The sequence below is a fragment of the Lepisosteus platostomus genome, chromosome 2 (assembly GCF_059453375.1).
Source record: "Lepisosteus platostomus isolate fLepPlt1 chromosome 2, fLepPlt1.hap1, whole genome shotgun sequence".
NCBI classification, from domain to species: domain Eukaryota; kingdom Metazoa; phylum Chordata; class Actinopteri; order Semionotiformes; family Lepisosteidae; genus Lepisosteus; species Lepisosteus platostomus.
The window spans coordinates 22,703,419-22,717,339 of NC_142612.1; the positions used below are offsets into that span (position 1 = coordinate 22,703,419).

General features: G+C 33.8%; 1 protein-coding gene across 5 annotated transcripts in view; it reads right to left on the bottom strand.

The window, feature by feature from the left end:
* pcdh9 (protocadherin 9) overlaps positions 1–13,921 on the bottom strand; it is a 364,723-nt gene that overhangs the window by 238,448 nt on the left and 112,354 nt on the right. The window contains exon 4 of one of the 5 annotated variants that reach the window (XM_088603211.1): positions 10,518–10,554. The exons of the other annotated variants lie outside the window; for them this stretch is intronic. Within the exon in view, the coding sequence (XP_088459337.1) occupies positions 10,549–10,554 (6 nt within the window). The 3' untranslated portion in view covers positions 10,518–10,548. Of the gene's footprint in view, positions 1–10,517; positions 10,555–13,921 lie in introns of those variants that run through there. 5 annotated transcript variants of the gene reach the window in all.

Genomic DNA, 13,921 nt, shown 5'->3' on the forward strand with positions numbered 1-13,921 from the left:
GATCACTTTATTGGCCAAAAACAATGTCTTGTATTAAGAATTTGTCTTTTCACATACCCCAGCTTGCTCTCCATGAGACACACCAAGGAGACCAAGGAGAGAAGCTTGGGGTCAGAGCACAGGGTCAGCCATTAAAATGGCACCCCTGGAGAAGTTGGGGTAAAGGACCTTGCACAGGGATCCAACAGATTAGGATTCCTCTGCCAGCTGCAGGATATGAACCAGCAACCTTCCAGCTACAGGCGCAGATCCTTAGCCAGAGAGCCACGGCACCACCAATACTCTTCTTGACCGGATTATTTAGTACAAGACTTTAGATGTCTCTTAAGAAAACATCTAGCGAGTGTGCAGATCTTTTAATGGCTTATCCACTCACCTTCATGTTCATGGAAGACAATCACCCATGACAGTGACTGTTAGCTAATGAATGAGAGGGTACTCTTTATGCTGCAAAACAAGAGAATTATGATGAATGTATTTCTCTGCATTTGTCAGTGTATATCACATTATTGGATAGAGTGTCAAGGCTGTAATGTTGATTATATTATAGTTTTCCTAAGTATTCAGTAATGGACAGTTAGAAAATATTTTCCTTGTTATTTTTTATTTTTTTAAAAGCCTTTAAAGCAATAAAATGCACTTATCCCACATAACAAAGAAAAGCAAAGAAACAGTCATCATAATCTGCAATGTTTATTTAACCAACTAGCTTTTTTATAGGATTACAATATATAGATCTGCTTGTTCATCAGAACTGTTAAAATGAATAATGGTATACTGTAAACAGCAAGGGAGTCAAACAAGGCAAGGTAACTTTGTCAATAGCTAGTCAAAACACACTTTGGCTTGTTTAAGTACTTCTGGTAAAACTCCAGAAAATATATTTTATACTTATATATATATATATTTTTATACTTATATTGCATATTGGCTTACAACAAAACTAGAGAAGAAAACTATGTAAAATTAAAAGTTTTATTGAATGATGTCACATGACCTGACATGACATGACAAAACGTATTTTTGTTGGACAACTGACTAAGGAACCTTTAAAGCCAACAAACCCCCGTAACTCTTGACATAGTATGAATTTCTGCTTGGGGATTCATAGTCAGTGCTGGATAATGACATAGCTTAAGATGTAAACAGTGAGTTCTGGAGTGTAGGGTCAACTTACACTCTCCATGACACCCTTTACTGGTTGATCCCATTAGTGCTAAAATTAATTATATTACATATAGCTGTTCTGCTTTCAATTCTGATAAGGACACCCAGATCCACTTCTGTAATCAAAGGAATAACTTACACAAATAGGATAAAAGAATCATTTTAGTCTTGAACAACGAAGTAGTGGCAGAGTCAATGGACTTCATCAGACTCATCAATGGAACATTAACCAGATGACCCAAGTTGAAACTCTAAAGGGAAGTACATTTAAAACTGATAACAGAAGGTACGTCTTCACAAAAAATGTTGTAGGTACTGTACAGTATATGCAGAGCATGCTAGTCTGCAATATACAATATGATATTCATATACCCACGAATATCAGGAAAACAATATTATGTATTTAAACCATAAATAGGGGAGTGTTGGTGTTATTTTTGGTGTTAAAAATAATTAAATAAATTCTAATCTACAGAGAATCAAAAAACCTTGAAAGTTGCTGCAGGTTGTTGTTTACAATATAAAAGCCTGTATTTCTAATGATATGAAAGAAATATTTAAAAGTATGTTTTACAAAGTATATTTGTAATGTAATTACAAATGTAATTACATTTGTAATTACAATACAATGTAAGAAATATCCCATCCCATCCCATCCTAATGTCACATTTACTCTCAAGGGCTACAGATAAAGAAATCCAGCTTCCATCCTTACCTTCTAGAGCAAAACATTATGTTTGACAACACTGTGAGCCAACATTTTTTAACATGATAATAAATCTATGACCTTCAGAATGAAATGTACATGAACTGTCTATTACCCAGCTTCTTTTTTTGTCAGGTTCATCAAGTTATTCATACAGTAGTAAGAATGTTAACTCAGCAAAATGTTAAAATCAATGTATTAATGACAGATTTGATAAGTATTTAATCTTTTTGACAGGCATTATCTTTAATTCCATTGTAATTATTTTACGGACAGTCCTTGCTTTCTAGAGGATGGGGGAATAAAATAACTTTATAAAAATGATGAATTCCAAATGATTTTATTAGGTGCTTATAAAGTACTTCCATTTCAATAATGATATACAGTAGTTGAAAAGGGTATCCCACTTTATATGCTCTGGAGTTATCGTTGCACATTTGGTTTTTCAGTATTTTGATATTTTTTATATTGATAATGTTTCTCTAGGTTTGTTTCAGCTCAAAATACCCACCATCAAAAATAACAAAAAGATGGGACAAATTACTTTCTCATGGGATTTTGAAAAGTATAATTTTTATTTTTGATTGGAGAACTAAATCTGCTTTTTTCTGTGACTACATTTTACATGTCCATATGAGCTAAACTACCACTCTTCTGGTTACAGTACCAAAATATGTCAGAATCCCTTACTTTTTTACATAAAACTTTGAGATGTAATGAACAATATAGTATAACAAGGTATTTTTTTAATTCTTTGTCACTGGTTTTCGTCTAGCACATACAGGTATATTGAAGAGCATGAGACTGGCAAACAAATGAGAATATGTCTACCCTGTCTACCACATAATGGAATTCTAACTTGTAAACCATGTTACACAAGTTCCATATCTTGTAGCTGTTAGTAACATGTTTGTCTTTCTTCTTGTTATCTGTGCCTGTTATATTCTGTTAATTTTTACTAAGCAAAAAAATGTTGAAAATGTTCAAACCAGCATGTTTAAAGGCTGATTGATCATGAACAGTATTCAAAATATACTATCATGTTTAGTAAGATAATAGTATTTTCTGCATATTCTTTTATTGCCTTTCTTTTACACTTGGTGGCACTGTGAGACATTCACTGGCTCCTAAGAAATGTGCTCCACTTGTAGCAAAAGCATTACATAAATAATATACCCACACATGTACAGTATATACAGTATTGGATCACAATGTATTTGGAAGTTGATCAAGAATAAAACAGAATTGTAAAAATTGCATGTACACAAAATGCTTTGGTCATTCTGTGATTTTTTTTCTGTTTCTTCACAAAGCTTACTAAGTAATCAAAGATCATAATGCAGCCCTAGCAGGTTAATTATTCATGGTAATTCTATACCACTGCCCCCAGAAGAGGTTCCTGGCATTATCTTTATTGGTGCTTTCTGTGATGTATATCATAAATGGAAAATGTAAACTTAAAATGTTTTTGTAATAAATCCATTCATAATCCTTGCCTGGAAAAATTTTATTTGAGTAATCTGCTCTCTTGCTATATGGTACGGAAGTTGCTTTAGCTCACTGCATCAACTCACTGTCTTTCCCTTTCTTGATCGTTCTTATTTTTTTTAAAGAATTATCTTTACAATCCTGCTTCAGGAAACAGGCTCCTTGCCCTTTTTTCTGGTTGTTTATCACAGCACACAATTGCTTCAATCCTAGATAACAGAGCTGTCATTAGTTCCTCCCCTAAAGGCTACGTAAATGTAACATGGTGTCTGTCATGGTAAATTGGAAAGGTGTATTTTTTGATAAGCCTCCACCTAAATCAACTGGAGTTTCTGCTAAGAGCTAATTAGTAGAATCTGGGCTACAGTGCGGTTTGGCGCTGTCCGTCAAACTGCCTGCCACCATTGACATCATCAGCCAAGTGTCAAGTTCAGCCTTTTGTGATAGAGACAAGCCTATTACTGTGAAGCGAATGGGGGAAGGGAGGTTGCTTTTGGAATAATAATGATAAAAAACGCTGCCACTTTTTGTCTTAGACGCTCAGTTCTATGGATGCCATTACAAAACCATGAAAAATACATAACAGGAAATGAATGCATCCACATTATAATATTAATTCTTATTTTAAAATCCATTTTCATAAAGGCTTTCAAGTTAAGCAGGATTTGTGAAGAAATTGTTATTTTGTGATGTCTGGGTCTACATGACTGACAGTGGAATATACAGTTTTTTTGCCTGAAGCAACAACTACTGAAAAACAAGTGTTGGAAATAGTGTGCTAAGTATTTCAGAATAGAAAGAGCAAGAATACGTTTTAAAAAGGTATGAAGAAAACAACTGTTCAGAAAACAAAAGGAAATGACTTTGTGTTTTATTTTTTAGCAGGAATTCACAAGACTTGTCAGAAGAAAAACAAAACAAAATCATTTGGCTATATGTTTTGTCTCATCTACAAATGTTGCATAAAAAGAATGTGTGATTTTGAAGAGATCAGTTACTTAAAAATATGCAATGTAGATAGAAACATCATTTAAAGCTTACAATATCCAGATTGCTGTAACTATAGCACATTTAAGCATCTAACCATCATCGAACGTGCCTATGTGGAGCTAGCATTTTTTATTTTTTGTTTGCATTTAATAGCAAAGTTTGAAAAAAACTAATGTATCCTCCATCAAAGAGTCTCTATGACATTGTATCTCAATAATCCTTATTACTGTATGTGGGTTTTATTTGAATGCAAAAAAAAACAATGAACACCTCTTGTATGTGCAAAAGAAGCACAATGATTGTTCTATATTCTATATGTAGTATATATGTAGGAAAAAACTGAAAATACCAGGACCAAGCCCACATTCAAAGATTTTTTTCTTCATTTTGAATTGATCATAATGGGTTCTGCTCAAGCTTATAATGCTTATTTTTATTTAATTTATGGGAAGGAATTGAAGCTATTACTGCATATGTCCAAATTATTGTTGTAACAGGTTTCATAGCCCATCCATCAATTCTAAGTTCATCATTAAAAAGTGCCAAAAACCTTGTGCAAAAGACCATCTGTTCCAAATATAAATACGCAAAAGTGTATATTTGTACAATATATATTTGTATGCATAAATCAATCACTTCAGCTAAGTACATTGTCTTTAAATATAGTAAAACATTTATACTATATGTCTAGGCTTGAAAAACACCACTGTAAATCCTTAGAAAGCAGGTTAATGGAAGAGCTCATCCACTTTTCTTAAGTCAGGTTGCTATGACTGTTCACATTCAATTACTATCTTGCCTTGCATCTTCATATTGCAGTGCTAGATGTAATTTCAAGTCATTACCTACAAACTAGATGCAATATGGAAGCTTCTTTGCTCTTTCCCACTAGTTAGGATATTACAAAACGGAATCCTCATTGCTTCAGGGATCTCATTGTTGCATTATTGGATACTGTTGCATTATTCTTTTTATCCAGAATTAAGTTCAGAATATGTGGTTTAAAATTTAAACATGTTATATGGCATAGATACATTTTCCCTTATCAAACTTTCTAACAAACTGTTCTATATATCAGTGGTTTTCTGTTTTGTAAGTAAAACTGATATATTACTATATTACTATATATATTACTAATATATTATAGACTGAAGTCACGCTTATTGGCACCCCTCATCAACTTCGTAAAGCCAGTCCTGTAACTCTATCTGTAGATGGCTCTGTACTTGAGCTTCAATCAAAATTGAAAAACCTAGGGGTTATATTTAATTCTGGCTTAACATTCAACCCACATATGCAGTATACTGTCAAAACATATTTTTTTCACCTTAGAAATATCGCAAGACTACGCCCTGTGCTATCATTAACTGTGGCTGAAAAGCTGATTAACACATTTGTATTCTCTCAAATTGACTACTGTAATGCTCTACTCGCTGGGGTATCTAAATCTACTCTGAACAAACTGCAGTATGTCCAAAATTCAGCAGCCAGAATCCTGACCAGGTCTAGTGCAAGTGTTCACATTACTCCTATCCTGTAGTCCTTGCACTGGCTTCCAGTCAAATTCCGTGTAGACTTTAAAATCCTCATGCTCACCTATAAGGCTCTGCATGGCTTGGCACCTCAGTACCTGTCTGAACTATTATCACCCTACTCCCCACCTCGCAACCTTCGCTCTTCTAATTCTGCTCTCCTTACTGTCCCCCAAGCCCGTCTACATTGTATGGGTGACAGGGCCTTCTCCTGTTAGGCCCCCAAGCTCTGGAACTCTCTGCCCAAGGATATCATAGAGTCACCTTCTCTAAACTCCTTCAAATCCAGACTCAAACCCTCTTCTTCAGAAAAGCCTTTACTTAACTGGTTCCATTCTTTACCCCTCTGCTCATCTTAGTACCACCATCCACAGTCTCCTCTATATATTGTAATTGTGTTTTATCTTGTGTATTATTTTATTTATTGTTGTATTCTTCTTATTTATTGTTATTGTCATCCTGTAAAGCGCTTTGAGAAGCCACCTTTAAAGGCACTATATAAAATAAAGTTTTTTATTATTATTATTATTATTATTAACCATCAATTTTCTAACCGTTTCTTCCAATTTCGCAGGGCAGCCAGAGCCTATCATGGCAAGCAATGGGCACAAGGCATGGCTAATATATTATATTTTTATTAAATATTTTAATAGTATGGAAACAGCTCAGCCTTTCACCTTGGATTACTAAATTTTGTTAGATTGTCTTTAGAACAGTCATGTATATTAATACCATATTTTATATTTGGGAGTCTTTATGTTATTTATTTTTGGTGATTTTAGGTCTTTAGACGACTGAAGTGTGTTTACCTCTAAGATTTGCTTGTATTTTACTACACCAGTTTTTCCTTCAAACTTAACAAGATTTCTAGTTCCTGCTGATGATAAGCAGCTCCATAACACAATATTGTCAATTACCATGCTTGACAATGCGGATAGGGTCAAATGAGTGATAAACAGTGATGAGTATGAGCCACATGTAACACTTTGCTTATAGACCAAAAGTTGTCACAGTCATTGAACTCCAGCTTTTTCAAAGTCTTGTCTCACGGTGGCATCCCTAACCATTTTCCTCTTTTCCTGGCAGATCTGTTTGGAGAGGTCTAGATCTAGGAAGTGTATGGGTGGCATAAAATTTCCACTTGTCTTTGATCAACATTTTCATGCTCAAAAGGACATTCAGTGCCTTTGAATTTTTTTTTTACAACTTTATCTCTGAATTGTTTTGTAAGCTCCTTGTTCTTCATAACTGAGTCTTTGCATGAAATTCCTGCGTAAGGAAGAGACAGGTGCTATTTATTCTGAAATCATGTGAACTATTATTATTACACACAGACAGAGGTCATTCCGTTAATTGTGTAGCTTGTCAAAGCAATCTTTTGTACCTTTTGTTTGCCATACCAAAGGAGGTCAAGATTAATGCTTTTTACTGTTTTCTGACATTTAACTTCTTTCACATACAGTATGAAAGTTTTCAATTTGAGCATTGAATCATACACGTACTTGCCTGTAAAACATCTTATCTAAATCCACTTTTTAAATGAGTTTTGTTGAATTCTTGCTCAATCAAACTTAAAGGATTAAAGGTAAAGGATGATGCTTCAGAATTTGGCAAAATATCAGCATGGAAAGCAATATGGTACCAGCTGTAATTAAAATGCCAGAAAGTGTTCGATTTTTTGTTTGTCTTTTACCAAAATTAAAAGCATGCTGAATGTGTCTGATCCATACCAATTTATAAAAACTAAACTAAGGCTACAGAATGCGTATGCAGAATTATTCCTAATTGAAAGAGAAACTATTTCTGTAAGGCACAGGAGCCTTACAAACTTGTCAATTCAACTTACCTTTACTCTAAAGACTAAATTGTTTAAATTACATGAAAACACAAATAATCTAAAAATCATAAGGTATGCCTGATTAATAAAGACGTTGTTGTATGATTCAAATGTGAAGTCAGCAGAACAGCCTGTCCCTAGAAGTGTCCATGCAGGTGAATTGTAAACTGTGCCAGGACAAACTGGGCACTTCTTTCCAGCTCCCTGACAGTCATGTAAATAGACTTGCAAAGCACTTTGCAACTGAAGGTAATGTTTTAAATAACTGATTTATTAAATAGTTTTTGACGGGGTGCCTCTGTTGCGTCTCCTCTGTTTTCCCTCCTTTTTAGTATTTGTCTGGCACAAGTGCTCTGATTCATCACCACAACAGTAGATTTTAATTTTACAGAAATACTGTAGTACACTTAAAGATGTACTTATTACAATGAATGATTATTGAGTTAAAATTGGCTTTAAGCATGATTATGTGCATCTGTGTCTGCCCTGCAACTGATTGTTGTCCCATTCAGGATGTAACCTGCCTTGTGCTAGTTGCTTGCTAGGATAGGCTCCAGTTCTCTTGCAACCCTGAATTGGAAGAAGTGAACAGAAAATGGATTGTTGAGTTATAAAAATGAATGGGTTACAAATAACACTTTGAAAATATGATAACATTTAAATGCTAAAAAAGCACAACAACTCATATTCCACTAAGCCAAGGGTCATAAGACAATACTATAAAGAACTGTAATCAATATAATTATATTTTTTTCATTTACATTATTAGACTGTAAACATATTACTTCAAAATGTCATAAAGGAATTACATTAAAAAAGAAGACCATCTAAACTAAATTAATCTAAAATACTTCATTTTTTAACACTGAATTGTTGGGATACTCAATTCCTCTTTTTGAAAACAGAAGTTCTTTAAAGATCAGTAAAAATCAATTTGAAGTTAAGAAAATGTTGTTTCTTTATAATACAAAACAATAATTGCCTCTCTGCTTATTATGCCTGTGTTTTTAAATTTCAAGTTTCCTCCATAACCAATTTAAATTTCACATACATTTTTGTATGCTCCCACCTATTGATAACTGCACACACTGGCATCTGATATGTCATTACGTTTACACCATTAGAAAAAAGTGGTCAAAAACAAGAAATAAACTGCAAATAAAGTTTCTGACAGTGTTTTTTTGGTCAGCAAAAACACATTTTAACTTGATGTGAAACTGCACTTTGATACGAGGCTTCATACAAGTGATAACCCAGCAGATTTTTACATAGTGACAGTAAGTACTTTTGTTCTCTGAACTGTCAGTGTATTTCAGCACTACCGAAAGGAATTTTATTTGAAGGTGATATTAGATCTCTACCATTCATTCTGTACTGTTTATTAGTTTCCTAGTGCTATACAATCACAGAAATAAAGTGCAAAATGCCTTAAAAGAATCTACAACATGATGTCAACAACAAACATAATGCAGCAAATTGTTCAGATGATCACCCACTGGCTATGGATACAACGTGAATCAATGTGAATATCTGCATTCATGTGCCATCCGCATATGTTCAGCAATGAGAAACAATCAGTATTGTATTCCTTCATTTGAATACATTTCATAACCAAATTGCATGCTTTATGCAGACTATTATCACATTAATTATGTAAAACTTCATTGCATTGGTTATACTGTATATCTATAGTAATATAAGTAGTAAGTTCAGTTTCACATAGGTTTGTTCTCTTGCATTTTCCACATGCGGCATTACTCCTTGTGGAGCTTATTATTTTAAACCTCAGCTAATTAAATAATTCCTTAGAGTATATGTTTTTCATTGCCTATCATTAATCTTAGCAAATTACAAAATAGAGCAATGAAGCATTTTAATGACTTTGAATTCTGTTTTTTTAACTTTGAACTTGCTTTGATAAAATGTACACCTCTCTATGCTTTAGTATTCCAGAAATATTTTAATATAATACAAATCCTTTGTAAAGGTGTAACACTCAATATATCGGAATCATTTGCAAAACCAGTATGCTTTCATGTCATTATCACTGTTTTGTCTGCAATGATTTTTAAATGTGTAACTAAGGATTCAGGTACTTGGAATTATTTAATTCTAATTTTCTAGAGTCAAACATTAAATATTCTAATCTAAAACTGATACTAATAATGCTAAAAATACATTGTTTTCATTTTTTTCTGTCGTTGTCAGACTTTCTTTTTATATGCCCTTCAATAGTGATTTAATTTTGTTGTTTCACATTGTTTTCACTATTATAGCAAGCATTTACTCGCAACTTTCAATTTCAGATTCAGACTTTATAGGATTTGGTTATGACACTGAGTCTTTGCCTTTTTATTCTGTAATAATATACAATTTGAACATCAAATGTACTATGTTCTGTAATGTCATGATAAGACAAAGCAACTAAGACATGGTTTTAGAGAGTTACGTATTATATTTGTTGATCAGTCCACATTTGGTGGACACAAATAATTCATTAAATACAAAAATGTTTCTTCATTCAAAAGTACTAAAAACATCAATCACCTTGGTTTTTTTTTAGACTAAATATTCCTCTCCCGTTAGAAAAATAAAGAGAGTGACTGTCAGTGAGAGCTCATCAATCCAGAATGCAGAACAGAAATCATCCATCAGGTTATGAATTTGTGTACCATCTCCAGAATATAATATGAGAACATACTAACAATACTCAATGATCTAAGTCAGAGATCAATAAGCAATATTACACATAATGTTTTGCAGAGAACCAGCATTAAAAAGAACATCAAGCTAGTACCTGGCAGGATACAGCCTTTCCTTCCTGCAGTTCATTTCTGAAAACAGAGATAAAGAGACTTGGGGAATCACCTTGGAGCAAAGATTAGCATGTAGAAAAACCACTTTGAACAAGGTGGTTCATACCAAGAGGGGCACATAAATCAACAATGAAAATAGCGATGGGCTGACAACAATGAATTACAGCAAACCCCTAGTGAGAGTATGTTTAATTTACAGTACATAATAAAGGCATGAATATAAAATGTAGTTGAATATGTATGTGAGTCAACAAAACAGAAAAGGAATCTGATGTTGGAAAGGCATGAACAGAAGGAGGTTTCTGTAAATGTATTGACTTTATGTTTGATCTCAGAGAGCAAATATTAAATACAATACATTACAATTAAATATATATCAGATCATAATAACCAACATTTGATTTGAAGTTATGTGAACACATCACAATTTAGAGCATGAATGATACAAAAACAAGAGAAATTGTGTAAAAGTATGAAAAGTGAGCGACAGTAACAAATGTCTAGTGTGTAGGACAATTCTGTAGATAAGGGAAAATGACATCCTACTGACATTTAATAGCATATTTATGTTCCCCCTTGATATCCCCATGTATTTATCAAACTTCAGTTCTGCAGAAGGGCCATGGATATACTTCAGGGTATTGCATGTCAGCTCAGTATAATACTGTAAAAAATTCTGTAAGAATTGCAGAAAACAATTGGCACTTCTAAGAAGCAAGCTGTCAACTGAAGAAGTATGTTCCATCCATCCATCTATTCATCCACTGCTGGTAAACCACTTATGCTGGTGAGGGTTGCTAGAAGCCAGGGCCTACCCCAGTAGCATTGGATGCAAGGTGGTATTGAGATTACACAAATACTCTCATCCTGGACACCACTGCATTGCAAGGCAATTTAGAATACCCTATCAAACCTAACCAGCCTCTCTTTGCAAGTTGGGAGGAAATTGGAACACACACGAAAAACTCAAGCAAACATGAGGAGAACATGCAAACTTGATACAGGACAGATGCCCAAGGCAAGAATTCATTACAAGAACCAGGAGCAGTGAAGCACCAGTGCAAACTACCACAACATAAGACCCAGTAGTAAATTCCAAATAACATTTGTTAAAAATTGTTTACATAGAATTTGAGTATTGCCTGAAATACAAAGATTATGCTGCAATACGATCATAACAGCCAGTAGACATCTGTTGGAAACTGTTAATAATGTTCAAGTTAAAATGTAGCGGATTGCACCAAATGGTGCATGCATAATCCAAATGAAAATTCCCTACTTCCTAGTAGTCACTCTGAATCACCTCATGATTTTCTCTCACAGTATATTTCTTGATAAGATATCAACAGTGACTAGTGCCCTGAGTCTAGAAAAATGCTTAGAATTCCAAATGAATAATTCTGACATTTACAGTAATTTTGCCTGAAAAAAATAAATAAATGTTAAAACATTAATAAATGCAAATATAGTTAGGGAAACAACATCCTATCTAAACAAAATTATAATTGCAAAGAACCCTCAAGCTGAGTTTTATAATTTTATTTTTTCCGACAGAATTTTTTCATTTTTCAATAACCAAGTTATCTCGTGATAACTGGATCAATTTGAAGCCACTCATTCAACAGGCTCTTCGAAGTCAGTCTAAGACTTCTCGATGACAGGATATTCAGGGAATCTGCTGTATTTCCAGTCCCAATCAGACAGGCAAACAATTGCTTTTACAGTTCCTCTGCTCAGCTTTGCTGCAGATAATCCTTATAACATATAAAATAAAAGGTGAATTTCACTAGAAAAACAACAACACAGGGGTTTAGAAGTTAACAGAAAACTTTACATTCCTCATTTTAATTATTACAATTAATACATATTTTAATGGTAGGCTTGGCAATTAATTTATAATATTATTGTATACACATGCAAATTTGGAATGTTAATATCAATTAATATAATATTAATATCACTATATGGATTACATTTCATGTTTCATGTAACTGTATAGATACTGCATTCATCCTGCTCTTTGTATTGCTACTGTAAGACTTTCTGGAGCACAATATCCAGGAGTGTTAGTAGAGAAACTTGGATTTAAAGTCAAAACATTTTCACAATTTTCACATTTTATGACATCACAGTATGCAATCACAACACTTTGCAGTAGCAATTGATTAACGCATTCAGCAAAAAAACAAACAAAAAGTAAATAGATAATATTGTTACAAATGGGGGTTACACAAATGCTGAAAATCGGGAATTAACCAAGCAGTTTAGTCAATAACTAAAATATATATTCATAACCCCTGACTTGTAAGCAATTTCTCCAGAATATTAGACTCCTAATGCCTACAGAGACCAAATAAAACATAAGCTGCCTTTCTAAATAAATGTGATACAACCTGCAGTTAAATCTCTCTCTGCACCCTGGATGTCACAAAAAAATAAAAAATAAAATGGGAGCCTATCTCCCTATTCTAAAAATTTACCCTAAGCAGGAATGACATCTCTAACCGAGGTATCTTTCACCCAGGAAACCCAAGCTCCCTAAAAACAAAGAATAGCAAGTTCTCTCTAGCAAGGTTCAAATACTTAGCTCCAATCAGGTTTTGTTTGGATGATCATGAAGTAGCGAGGCTTGCCTGAAGCAAGCTTCAAGTTCTAACTCCTCTCTTCTCTATATTCTTGTCCTCTTCACCTTCTTCTTGCTGCTGTCTTAATGTGATTTTATATTGTGTGTTTCTGTACTGTTCATTGACAATCATTAATCCACGACTTAATTACCTACAGTAGGTATACCAAGCTAAACCTTACAATCATTTTTGATGATGGGACCCCCCACATCTTAGCAACATCCTCTCTGCTTTGAAGCTAGAAAAGTTTACTTTGCCAGGTGTCACAAACTTTATCTAAGCCATCAAGTTGAGAGACACTCTACATCCAAAGGATAAATGCATGTTCATGAGGTTATTATAGAACTGGCATCTCTTGTGAGAAGCAAGGTTACCTATTTAAGGCTTTAGTGAGTGAACTGCCCTGGTCGACCCATAAGACTCTGTGACTTGCAGCCATACCTACTGTACAAAAGAACTACAAAGGAAGCCGACAAGAAAAAACTAAACAAAATTTGATTTCTTTTTCTAATTATATAACTTTTGGACAATACAAACATGATCTTAATGGGACTACTGGCAAGTGCATTGGAGAAATCTGAAAGCAAAAATATTGGATTTTGTTTTTTCTACTAGAAAAGGAGAGATACAGTTTTCTTTTTAGATTGTTTTTTTAGAACTATATGATAGAATGTACATGATTCAGCAACTGTAATAGAGCTGACAGAGAGTATGCATCTTGCACAACTGATTGTTTTGACTAATTTCCTTTACACAACACC